We start from the raw sequence: 13,174 nt of genomic DNA, 5'->3' as shown, positions 1-13,174 counted from the left end.
GGTCAAGTAGTGTGAGTTAACTCTCCTTTTCTGTTTCTTGGAAGTTATTGTGACCTCTGACCTGTGAGGAGCAAAAGGTGCCTGGTACCATATCCCTGTGTGACATGATATGTCAATGAAGCAGTGTGAATGGAAACCAGCTTGCATGAAAAAAATGTTCTGCTTTTAAAATGTTGAAACTTTTATCAGCATCGCCAGCATATTATTGTCATTATCAGCAACTGTGCACACTGTCACTCGATGCGTTCGCTGCTTTATTTTTATTCTTTTTGTCTTCGAATACTGTGGGGAGATTTTATTTATTTATTTTTTCAGCAGACATGCTTTGTCTTGGCAGCTGCTTATTATTCATACGACTGCACATATTTACACCTGGAAACAGCCACAGACATCTCACCATTGGTCGCTGAGATGCTCCACTGGGACATTTGTCAGTTCAATTGCTTGCTCAAGGCCATGGGAAGTGCAGATGTTAGCGGAGCAGATCGTGCATTTTTAGTGCCATAGAATCAGATACAGTCATTTTTAGACTTTCTTCGCTATCAAAACACTGTTTTGTAAAGACAACGACCCACATTTCCCAGTAAGATCGTTGTGTTCTGATTAAAGTAGAAGTATTGCGTGTAAACAAATCCTGTATAGGACCCAAATTGCGCTGAGTAAATATCACTCTACAGCCTCTACAGTTGAATTTTAATTGCACTTATTCAATGCATATTGATTTCTTTACATCGACACAAGCTGTCAAGCCACAATAACGTGTACAGGTACAATAGCAAGGCACAAACGAACTTTCTTATTGCCAAAGCTTTATCGATTCAAAAAGAAAAGGTAGGAGAATACTAACCTATATACAATGCACTCGGTAACAGAGACCCGATATAATGAGACTGTTTTTTACAGAACAAATTGTACAGAGTGCTCCCAATCCAATAATCCGTTTGTGATCATAATTGTCCTCGTACAGAACAGGACTGCACAATTAATTAAGTGTAATTATATTGTCGAGCAGTTTACACAATTAATAAACATAGTAATATTTTGCAATTTTAAGGCATTATATTCCACTTTATGTGGTGGCTAGTGTTTGAATCTATCTCTCTGTCTATCTGTATATAAAAATGCTGATAGCCAAGGCTGATCTGTGCAGGTTAGATCGAGCCTCATTAAAACAAAAATTAAAATGCTTTTGATGTAATGTGTGGCAGTGGAGTTGTAAGTAATCACATTTTACTCTTCCCTTTCAGTCCACTGTCATAGTTTTCATGCCTGCATCAATCAGATTTAATTAGTCACTATAAACATAATTAATTATGATGGCCCCCTATTCTCAGCGCTGCCCTTATGTAGGCGTAAGGCAGGAGCTCAGGACTGCTTTAGTCCAATTTGTTCACCCTTTATTTTTCAGCCAGTGAAGGTTTGCTGAGCGTGCATGCCAGAGCAGCACCCTACTTCACATTCACACCTGGAAGCTTCACACAGTACAGCCACTGCCTTTTATTACCGGCCAAGGAGAAGCTCAACTGAAGGAGTTATGGTTTAAAGGGAAAAATCCACCTCCAGATATGGTATTGTTTTGTAATTTCGATGGAAGCCATTCCAGGAGTGAGGTTAGTTTGTGAAAAGTTGTAATTTTCTTGTTTTGTTAACCTTTGCAAAACCTTCTTTGTCAACGTTTCCCAGAAGGACTCCCGGTGATTAAAGCGTTGGTCACTTTTGGGCTGTATGCTGAATGTGCAGTTATTAAGTGGGTTTGGAACTAGAGGCATTGTCATGTGTCTTGGCTTGTTCTTATGACAAAGTTATAGCTGTTGTCACCACTTCAGCAAAGTTAGAGGTATTGCTGCAGATCTGATTTTTGGGCTGAATCTGGTTGCATAGAAATCTGTATGTCTGCCTTTTACCCACTTTGTGTTATTGTGAGAGAGCAAGTCAACAAAAAACAACCCACCCCTTAACAGTGGAGTTAGTCATTTTTTGAGGTTATTTAATAGAAAAAAAAATTGTACTCATCAATATACATACATTAGTGAACAATTATGTCTTCCAACTAATTGATGCATTCTCCTAAACTTAAAAACTTACATCAGTCAATTAAAAAAAAATCATTAATATAAATTTAAAATACATAGGAGTAGGTTTGTGGTTTGTGGAAGTCACCATGTTCCCTCACGATACCCTAAAAATCACACTTTCCTATCTCATGGAAGTTTATTCTCTCCAGAGACTCCAACAAAGTTACTTCAGGGATAGTTTGACTACAAGCGGTTATTGTGGCAAAAACCACAATACGGCGGTATGGCTGTCATCAGATAGAAGTGAGCTTCTTTGAAACACTGACCTGTATCCTTATTTTTTCACAAAGTTTTACAGCCTCGTTTAGATTAAATAAGGGTAGATGCTTTTCAGCCAGCATTGACAGCTGAGGTAAACAATGGATTGATAGCTTTCCATAGATAGGGAGAAACTGCGGGGCAGAGCCGGTCCAAACTGTTACAGAAACATGCCAGCTGGCCGCAGCATTCATGGGGTACAGTCTAAATTTAATGTTCTTGATATGTTGGCTGATTAAAACATGTTTGTCCTACAGCAGCTTGGATCATGGAGTTGAATTGGGAGGTGTAAGACAAATTTTTACACACTCACTTTTAATTTATGTAAACTTTGTTGTTGTCACTTTGACATTTGGTCAGCTTTTTTTTTTATCTACAAGAGAAAAACATGGACATATATATGGTATCAGTATTGTATGAGTATTTGGGGTTTTTCTGCTCATTTATCATCAGTTTATGTCCAGTTTCCTTGCAAAGTGGTGCTTCCAATCCCTTTGTAGGTTTATTTGTTGCATGATAGTTTTTTTCAGGAATAAAGTGCATTGTGAAGTAGGCAGATTCTGTTTTACACTCGGATCACTGCATTTGAACCAAATCAAGTTGGTTGTTGGTTTCCTGTAGAAAGAACAAGCTGATGGTGGCTTGCTTTAGCAGCATGACCCAAAGGAAAAAGCTGTCCAGCATAGTCACAACAGTCTGTCAGTTACAGACTTGGGACCATGTCGTGCTTGCTTGTAAGATTTCCATCTGTGTTTGTAGACCAATTTGGAGTGTAAGCCATTGTTGCCTTTTCTCAGCTTCAGTCTGGGACTTCATGAGAAAGGTAACACTTTTTACACAAAGAGCATTGTGATATCTTAATGTTAGCGATGAGGAATAATGTTAGTTCCAACATTAACAAAATTACATTATTATTAGTCATAGGCACTAGGTCCCATTAGTATGTGTACTGGCCAGGTTATGATATCTGTTTAATATGTTAGTGTCATTGAAATTGAAACTTCAAAATGTCATTTGTCATAAAACTTTTGATGTTGGGAACTTTAGACAACCTTATTTGAGAGCCGCACCCCCCCCCCCCCCCCTCGTAGCTGCTATTTTGCTCCTTTTGTTTGAAGTCGCTGAATGTCATTGACTTTCTCTGGTCTCTGGTTGCCATGTTGCTGCTAGTCGCTTAAATAAGCAGATTAAAGTGAACAAAACCATTCAGAATTTGAGTGCATTTTTAAGATAGAAGATCTTAAACACACATAAAGGCACAGTTAGAGATGTAGTTAGTAAAGCAACTGCAAAGCTGCCACTTTCAGTAGACTGAACAATGTGATATGTGACTATGTGGTTATAGAGGATTTCTCTCAGGGGATCTAAAAGTCCACAATTTGTTCCCTCACTGTTACTTCTTCAGAACAGAGGTAGTGTGTGGAAAGTCCATAGCCTACGTCTTTTACAGCTACATGCTATGGCCTTGCCTCCTGCTGTATTTGGTACGTCAGTGAATTGTCTTCAGTACATTTGCTGGGTTTTCCCACAAGATATGAAACTGGAAAACATTCACTTTCTGTCACCAACTGAGCTCCACCCACTAAACATGTATTTGCCATTTATGAGCATTGAAAAGGGCTATTGTGCTTGAGTTAAGTGGCGATGGAATTTCCTGTAAGGGGATACATTTTGTTTATGATAGAATAGAATAGAATTCAACTTTATTGTCATTGCACATGTCACAGGTACAAGGCAACGAAATGCAGTTTGCATCCATCCAGAAGTGCTTTAGCCATGATATAGATATATTACAAATATATATTAGCAATAATATAGATATGTGAGTATATTACAGAAATGGGTCTATTATGGTATGTTATAATGTACACGGTATGAAGTATGTTATGAATATGCTATAACTATATGTATGTACAGGCTGTAGTGAGTACAAGCTATGTACAGGCTATGAACAGGATATAAATATGAAAAACTATACAGAAATATGAAATAAAAAAACTATACTATAAGGCTATAAGCCCTCTGCCCTTCTTTGTTCACTCGTGGCTGAATGGATAACTACCAAAGTGTAGTGCTGGGGAAGTTATGCATCAGCATTTCTTATTCGGGATTTGTCTTTGCTGACTTAATATTGTTCACTACAGCTGCACAACAAATCACTTGTTAAATCAGATCATGACTGTAATCACTGGAGATACTTGGAGTTTGACTGGCCTCTGGCTTTAGAAAATCTAGATGGAATACTTTGGCCAAACCCAGATTGAGAGTAAATAGCAAAAAGTAAGGCTGGGGAATCAATCAAACTTTACTTTGGCCTTCATCAATTATGAAAACAATTATGAAAACAATTATGAAAACAGTATGATAATCCAGTGCACCCCTTGTCCATTGCTTTTTTTCACTTCCTAAAAGCCCACATTCACTTCTGGCCAGGCTGTAGAATATTTCACATTAACTAGAAAATTATAATTGAATTTTAATAAAATCCACTGTGCAAAGACATTTTTAAGTTCACTTAATGCAGAATGGCTTCGAGTCCTGTTCGAAGGCAAATGACATGGCATAAGAGCATGTGCATAACCATGGCTTGTTACTAGACAAAGGTGAAGAAAAGCTGTGGTTCTTATGTTTGTTGTCTTTCTTATTGTTTTTTCTCATGTCGGTTTTGTTGTGGTTGTTGTTGTTTTTTTTGGGGGGGGGGGTTTGTCTGTTTTTGATTTCTACTCATTGCAGTTTTAACATTTCACATGTGATCCATTTTGTCATATAAAAGGTAAACTTAATTTAGTCTGCCAGAAGTTTGTTCTTGGTTATTACCCTACATTCCAAATAATCATTTTTGTATTGTGAGATGGTGGCATTTTGAATCATTTAACATTTACCTAAGACCTGAGTACGGTGTGTACTCAGGCATAAAGCCAGTTCTGCCATTCCTCGGTAAAGTAAACAGTAAGTCAGGTGATATAAATTAATAAAGAAAGCCACAATTAGCAGGCCATGTGGCGTGGTGGTGAAGGAACCTGTATTATAAAGTAGCTAATGACAGTCAAATTGTCTTCTTTTATTGTAAACCAGAGATGAATAAATATTCTTCTATAACATGAGCTCTTTGTGATTTGATGATGTGTCTACATAATAAAACTCTACTCAATCTGTTTATGACCTTGAGTGAGGCAGGTTAATCAGACTTTAAGAAATAATGACCTACAGAGTTCTAGACCTTTTCAAGATTACAATATACGTCAGGTGAGAAATTTCTTATTATCAAGATGTTTTTTCTATTGATTCCAGCTGATGAAGTGATCCAGCAGTTCTGTCAGATGTGTGATGAATGTTAGATCAGAGTTAAGAAGACTAGAATAGTACACGATTCATTGTCCCAGAGACAATGATTTTGACTTTTCAAAAAGTCACTGAAAGGCTTTGAAATGTGCTAGGGACAGGCGTGTTTGGCAGTAAGTTGTTATGAAAAAATCTGAATCCAGATATTGAAAACTTTTACCAGAAATTGAAGTACCTACCCTAGAAGCTCTTTGCATCGGCGCACTTTGACGATTTATGCTATTACATCCAGGTTTCCATTAACATTCCTGTGACAGTTCAAATAAGCAACATGGATCAGTCACGCTTTTCCCATTCTGAATGGCAGGTAGTTTTTTGTGTCAAGGCTAGAGATGGGAATTGATAAGATTTTGTAGATTTCTTTAATGTGATGTGCTTATTGATCTGGTTCTTTATCAATTCTTGGCTCAATTTTATGTGAGAAAATGAGTACAGCGAGGTTTTTTGTCAGAACAACTTCATTATCTAAAGTCCCAAACAGAGTACTGCCTAATGCTAGCTGTAACATCAGTCTATCCATCAGCATCTGAGGTGGAGGAAATGAGATGTTGTTTGTGTGGCATTTGTTTTAATTTATAATAATGGATTGCATTTATAGTCAAAGGAGCTTGCAAAGAAAAGCGTCTGGACTTCTTTAAGTTACTTGAAGACGTTTCACCTCTCATCCGAGAAGCTTCTTCAGTTCTAAGGTCAAATGATAGACATGTGTATGAGGTTGTTTTGCAATCAAAGTGCACACTGCCAGCACCTGCAGGCATTGATAAAGGAATTGATAAGCTCAGAGGCATAGAAATCTGATACTTCAAAACATTTGAAGCTATTTCTCAAGTGACACTGGTTCTTAGTTCCCTTGAGAACCTCTTGCATTTTCTTTTTTAGTTCCAACTTTAGGGAAAGTATTTTACATCACAAGCGAGACCTTTGAGTAAGGCCTCAGTCATACAGGCCTAGAGACCAACTAGGCAACCATCTGGTAACTTCTAGTCGCAAGGAAAAAATGTGTATTCTATGACAAGCTGGGGAGGTGTTTCTCGCAGTTGTTAATGGGAACCTTGCTTCAAAGATGCACTTGGTGCTGTTGTTTTGGTTGCTAGCAGGTTGTTGCAGTTGGCAATAGTTTGTGTGGAAGATGTTGACTTGCTACTCAAGCTACTCACAAAGCAGGAGACAATCTATGAAAAAAAAAATATTCGCCTTAGAAACACAAGTTGTTCCTCAGTGCTACAACCTTTGCTTTGAAATCACCCTCTCGCTTTCCAGTTTGCAACACAACTTTATTTGCAGCTTTGAAATCAAATGACAAACATCTGCAAACTACAAGCAGAGGTTGCCAGGTTGTTGCCAACTGGTCTCTAGGCCTGTATGACTGAAGTCTAAGGCTACGTTCACACTGCAGGTCTTAATGCTCAATTCCGATTTTTTGATCAAATCCGATTTTTTTGTCTGCTCGTTCACACTACAAATAAAATGCGACAGCAAACGTGCTCTAGTGTGAACGCTCAAAGAGGCCCGCATGCGCAAAAGAAGACGTCACAGACAACGCGCTCTGTTTAGACCCAGAGCAAACAGTATTGTTGGACTGATGGCCCTTAATATAAAGACTTCGGATTTTACGTTTCCCAATTTTTGCTTTAAGTTATTTTGTTATTTACATAATAATTTAAATAACCTAATAATGACCCTTATTGCTGTTTTAGAGAGGAGCGGTGCTTCAAAGGATAGTTGCAGATTTCTGTCAGAATCTGCAGATTATACAGTACAAATAAAATGTTCACGTTGTCTTCCCAACAGTTTCACTGACATCTACACGGGATGGCCAGGAAGTGTTCGCGATGTCTTCTCGGGCACTTCTCTGGCGCTGATAATTGGCGTCTGTCTCGTGTCAGTGACGTAAAAGACGGATTTAATGCGACATGACCATTCAAACAGCAGTCGCTTTCTAAAACATCGGATATGTATCGGATTCAGTACCACATACGAAAGTGACCCAGATCGGATTTGAAAATATCGGATTTGTGCCGTTCACACTATCATATCATCGGATATGTGTCACATGGGGTCAAAAAAATCTGATTTGATGCGCTTTTGCCTGCAGTGTGAACGTAGCCTAAGTTACTCAAAGGTCTCACTTGTGATGTAAAATAATTTCCCTAAAGTTGGAACTAAAAAAGGAAATGCATACATATATGGTCAACTGCACACTGCTGCAGCACTGATGACTGACAAAAATAATCCGCGTAAAGTTTAGCTGTGTAATATCAGCAAATCATCATGTAGCTGACCAAAGTAAAAAAAACACTGACTAAAAATTTAGCTTGCATTTCATGTTAAATTGCTATGTTGGGTTTCTGCACTGGGTAAAGCAATGCAGCGAGAAAATGAAGAAACTGCTGCAGCTGCACTATTCTGTCCATGCCACATGTAGCAAAATGACGTTATACTGGGTGTTTCACGCTTTATCTCCTTGCAGTTGTTGTTGCTGCTGCAGTGTCAAATGCCATTTTGTCATGTTAGCATTTTTATTAGTGGTTAAAATGAAAAGAGAAAAAACGCTGTCCAAGGTAAGTAGGTCTTGGAACAGCTCCCACCAATAAAGGATTTTTAAGACTGATATGGATTTGGTGATTTAAAAATCTGATATATCTGCAAGTAAGTTTTTTATTATTTCAGACACATCTTAACAAAACCTGTTAAATTTATTTATTCTATAATGCTCTGTCCCATGCTTCGCAGATCAGTTAGTTTTTGTGTATTTTCCTTTGTCTGCCAATAGATGACCAAATGCCTAATATTGACCGATAATATCAGCCCGCCGAAAAATCGGTGGACCCCAAATAGTTACCCTTTGGGAATCCCAAGAAGTCTTTGTTCGAAAAACACCTACAGTGGATCTACTGGACAAAGGATGTTGAATATAGAGGTGCCTGGCAGGGGGAAAAGAGGAATCCCACAAAGGAGGTTCATGGATGTAGTGAAAGAGGACATGGAGTTTGTGTATTTGTGTGACAGAAGAGGATTTTAGAAATAGGGTGAGAGGGAAGCAGATCATCTGCTGGTGCAGCCCCAGAAGGGAGCAACCTCAAGAAAAGCTGTATATATGATATTTTTTAACCTTTAAGTGTCTGCTGCTGCATCACTGTACACACTCCTGCAAATGTATGAGGAGAACCGGAGTTAGAAAGCTGGTGTGTAGGTTCTAGGCTTGGTCTGTGAGCCTCGTTTCTAGTGGAGGAACGAGGCTTCCTATTAGTGGTTTGTTTGGGTTTGTAGCCAGGGTAGGAGCTCATCATCATCAGCTCCTCACCACAAGCTGCGCTCCAAATACTTGTCAGTGTCAGCTAAGCTCGGCCACCATCCATCACTCGGAGGCCACGATCCTCTATATAACGTATTTGTTCAGTGGAGTCGTGACTCACCTTTGTGCTCTCGTCTGTTTACTTCTGCTCTGTCATACTTGGCGTTCGAGTCGTTCTGTGTTTGTATTGTGCATTTTTAAACAAAACCAAAAAAGTGATGACTTCAGTCATGAGAAACGCCGATTTTAGAGATAAAGTCCTGCTTTATTTTATTCCTTTTCTGTACTTTGACAGTTCCTTCACTTTTGATCACAAGCTTCTTTGTTGGATGGTGATGAAGACGAGTGGAATAGATGAGTTATGTAAGAGGCTGTGTTTTGACTGGGAAGCAACGACAAGAAAATAACAAAGTAGGCCAAAAACCACCAAAACAGTTTATTAACTGAGAATTAGATGTCATGTAACAAGGGGTTTTTTTTAAAGAAAAAAGATAAAGGCTTATGTAACTGTGGCTGGTGGCCCCAAATTCTGTTTCATTTGAAAGATAGAGTTTTGAATTAAAGTTGTTTACCAAATACTTAATTCATTAATCATCATACACTTTACTTACCCCATTTCTTTATTTTAAGTCTCTTTCGTCCCTCCTTAACTCTGCCTTTCTTGTGTTTTTTGCATATTTTCCAGTTCTTCTTTGCGCTCTTATCTCATAACTCATTTATTTGGTTTCCTTTGCTCCTGTTACGCTGCCTTATTTTATCGTCTCCTTTCCATCACATCTCTGGCTTTTTTCCTGTACCAATTCCCAACTCTCCTGACCTTCCTGCCAATTACCTGTATGTCCCCATCATCCCTTCATCTACCTTCCTTCCAGATAATTCCTTTCCTCCATCACCCACTCCTTCCTTTTTAATCTTCCAGTGCTCCTGTTATCCACACACTAACTTGTTTCTACTTCCTGCAGACCCTGTGGTGCTGGGCAGAGCGTTATGGCTCAGACGCTGCAGATGGCGATCCCTAACTTTGGCAACAATGTCCTGGAATGTCTGAACGAGCAGCGGCTGCAGGGCCTCTACTGTGACGTCTCCGTGGTCGTCAAGGGACATGCCTTCAAGGTCAGAATTACGTTTTTTGACGACTTCATTCAAACTAATATAGCTAACGACGTTTTTGTTTGACCTGAATACAGGCAGAATCAAAAGCGCATATTTAAAGTTAAAAGTAATTTATCTTTTTATGTCTCCACATAGCTTACTCTCATTGCCAAACACATTCTTGTTGTCTGTGCACCCATCCACGCTGAATACAACTCTTTACTGTAATCTATTTACTTTGAATTTCTCCAAATTTGGCAGAAATGTGCACTCTCACTAAAGTATGAAAGGATCTCAATGTCACTGTGACATTTCAAAAGATGTTTTTGCTTGTAACTCAAGAAAGCTTTTACTGATTATGACAACATTTATGTTGGATGACCCAAATGCAAAAGCACTAGTGTTATTAAGTTTTCAACATCATAAGTGAAAAAGAGAAGAAGAGATTGTGGCCATATTTCATCAGTGGACAGATAATGACCTGGTGACACTGATCTTTCCTATCAAATTCCTTTATAGTTGTTTTTAGGGATGTAGTTGTTAGTGAGTTGTTATCAAGGTGAGCGAACTGATCTGTGGGAGTCATCTATTCTTTGCAGTCAATTCTGTGTTGTTCTGTTTGCTCCTGTTGGTGTGGAAGAACTCGACTGGCCTGCACAGAGTCCTGACCTCAGCCTCATACACCTTTAGAATTAGTTAGAGCAGAGACTGTGAGCTTTATCATCCAAAAATCTGTGTCTGAACACACAAATGCACTTCTGGAAGAATGGCCAAAAATTCCCATAAACACTTCTAAATATTGTGGAAAGCCCTCCCAGATAAATTGAAGCTGATATCATATCAAACCCTATGGATTAAGAACTCTTTTTTATATGCATGTGAAGGCAGAAGAGCGAATACTTTCACACGTTTCACCAGTAAGTGTTCTTTTAAGTTTGCAGTAACTTTTGACTTAATGCAAACTGCACAGCATGGACATATAACTTGACGGGACTGAGAAGCTTTGACAGCGACATTGCTGTTGCCGTCCCTTCTCTCTCACTATGTTCAGTGTAACACTTGTTGGGGAGCTTCTTTTGCACTCCATGAATATATTTTCACATTATCTGTCTCTTGTCAGCTCCACTCCACATGCTAATAATTACTATGACATACCAATTCAATACATTTCTATTCTTGGGTGTATTTATTTGCTGCAGTTTGTTTTACAAAGTGTTTAAGTAGAGCCTGATGTTGGCTTACACATAAAGACTGACTCCCAGTCTCTTCCTCAGAGTGAATACAGCTTATTATTTTGACATTGGTGTCTGACAGCTACTCCTTAAATGGAAGATAACCCAAGCCAAGGTGCCGTATTTGAACTGGAAAAATCTCAGCCACTGCAACCTTAGTCTTCTACGTATGAGTCTAGACAAGCACGGATGTAAAATGCAGCTTGACTTGGTTCACTGAGAGACAGCAGCAAGCTGGTAATTCTAGGTCCTCGTGTTTCCTTGTTGCCAGAATGTGCAGATGAATTGCCTGGAGTACTGTTTGTGCATGTAGTGTCAGGATTTTGGTGAGAATCTCTTGGTAGGATAAAAAAAACGATGCCTCGGGTCAAAAACTAATAGTCTCAACATTTTTTGAGCTTCCTTTGTCTGCCTCTCCTGATCAGTCAATAAATTGTTAGTTTTGGACTGTTTAGTGCAATTTGACATCGTAACCTGAAGACACTAATTTTGGCAGTGCTTCAAAAGTTACTGTTGAGCAATACGTGAAGTTTCCTTTACAACAGGATGCAATTTTCATGCTTTCCATTAAAATAAATTCAACCAGAGATTAACAATAAAAATGTGTTAGTCTTCTTCTGTTACTACTTTCCTGTTTGTTTATGTCTTCTACCTTACAGACAACAAACATGAGCAAGTGCAAATCTCCGGATATGGATGTTGATATATACTGTTTACTGCATCGGAGTCTATGTATTTTTAAACCCTTACGACTTCACTACCCCTGCTGTTTACCCCTCAGGCCCACCGTGCAGTGCTGGCAGCCAGCAGCTCCTACTTCCGGGACCTGTTCAATGCTGGGGGGAAGAGCTCGGTGGTGGAGCTACCCCCGGCCGTGCAGCCGCAGAGCTTCCAGCAGATCCTGGCCTTCTGCTACACGGGGCGCCTCAGCATGAATGTGGGAGACCAGTTTCTGCTCATGTACACCGCCGGCTTCCTCCAGATCCAACAGATCATGGAGAAAGGCACCGAGTTTTTCCTTAAGGTAAGCTGATAATGAAGCAATCACAAATCGAGTCATTTAAACGTCTGTTAAAGTTGAATGCAAATGTAGAAGAGCATCCATAGGAACACTTCTGTGAATATGAGGATTATTTAAATGTAATCAAAATGAAGCAGATGTAAAAATAGCCGTTTCGGCGTGCTGCTGCCGTGTTACCTGTTGTGCGTGACATTATGCGTGGCATTATGTTGTGATGGGGGCGTCTCTGTTTGTAGACACGTTCTCGTGAATCGAGAATAATTGAAACGTCGTACTGACACTACAGGTTCCCTCTAAAGTAGCAGATGATCTGATTAGATCTGGAGTGCCTGGCTGCATAAATTAGCATATTAATGAGGGGGACTGATTTCCTTGAAAGTTCCACTTAACACCTCTAGATACAGAGTTGATAAAATGCCAGCTATGTGCTAGTAGACCAGTAGAAAAACGATCAATACAACAAGATTTGATACTAGAAAAGTCATATCGTGCAATCACAATTTACTGTTCCTGAAATGTTCATTATTTGTAGTTTTCTTACTCCATCAGCTATTTTGGCAGAAAGTTTTGATAGAATTGTTAATACAATGACCAAATAGTGCTAAAAATGAACAATCTTTTAGTTCCCAGTAGTGTTGTGATGTTAAATAGCCAGGATGTCCATGTCTGATTCATGATTACTAGATTTAAAGTTGCCTCATATGTTTTTTCTTCCCCTTGGTTTCTGTGAAACTAAAGTGAATGTTTCATACATTAAGGAGAATTCTTTTCAGCATTATAATATGGAGACTGAACTCCAGGACTTAATTTGATTATACTGCTTTAGATTGTAACCACAATAACATGAACATATTAACCT

The 13,174-nt window shown here is 38.9% G+C and overlaps 1 protein-coding gene across 3 annotated transcripts in view; it reads left to right on the top strand.

The window, feature by feature from the left end:
- The window catches only part of nacc1b (nucleus accumbens associated 1, BEN and BTB (POZ) domain containing b), a 37,376-nt gene that overhangs the window by 3,624 nt on the left and 20,578 nt on the right, over positions 1-13,174 (top strand). For all 3 annotated transcript variants that reach the window (XM_084932141.1, XM_084932144.1, XM_084932143.1), the window contains exons 2-3: positions 9,933-10,083; positions 12,076-12,318. In XM_084932141.1, the coding sequence (XP_084788267.1) occupies positions 9,933-10,083; positions 12,076-12,318 (394 nt within the window). The remainder of the gene's footprint in view (positions 1-9,932; positions 10,084-12,075; positions 12,319-13,174) is intronic.

This window comes from Perissodus microlepis, chromosome 6, assembly GCF_051167445.1.
Source record: "Perissodus microlepis isolate ML-2025 ecotype Zambia chromosome 6, ASM5116744v1, whole genome shotgun sequence".
NCBI classification, from domain to species: Eukaryota; Metazoa; Chordata; class Actinopteri; order Cichliformes; family Cichlidae; genus Perissodus; species Perissodus microlepis.
This window is presented reverse-complemented; position numbering and strand designations above follow the sequence as displayed.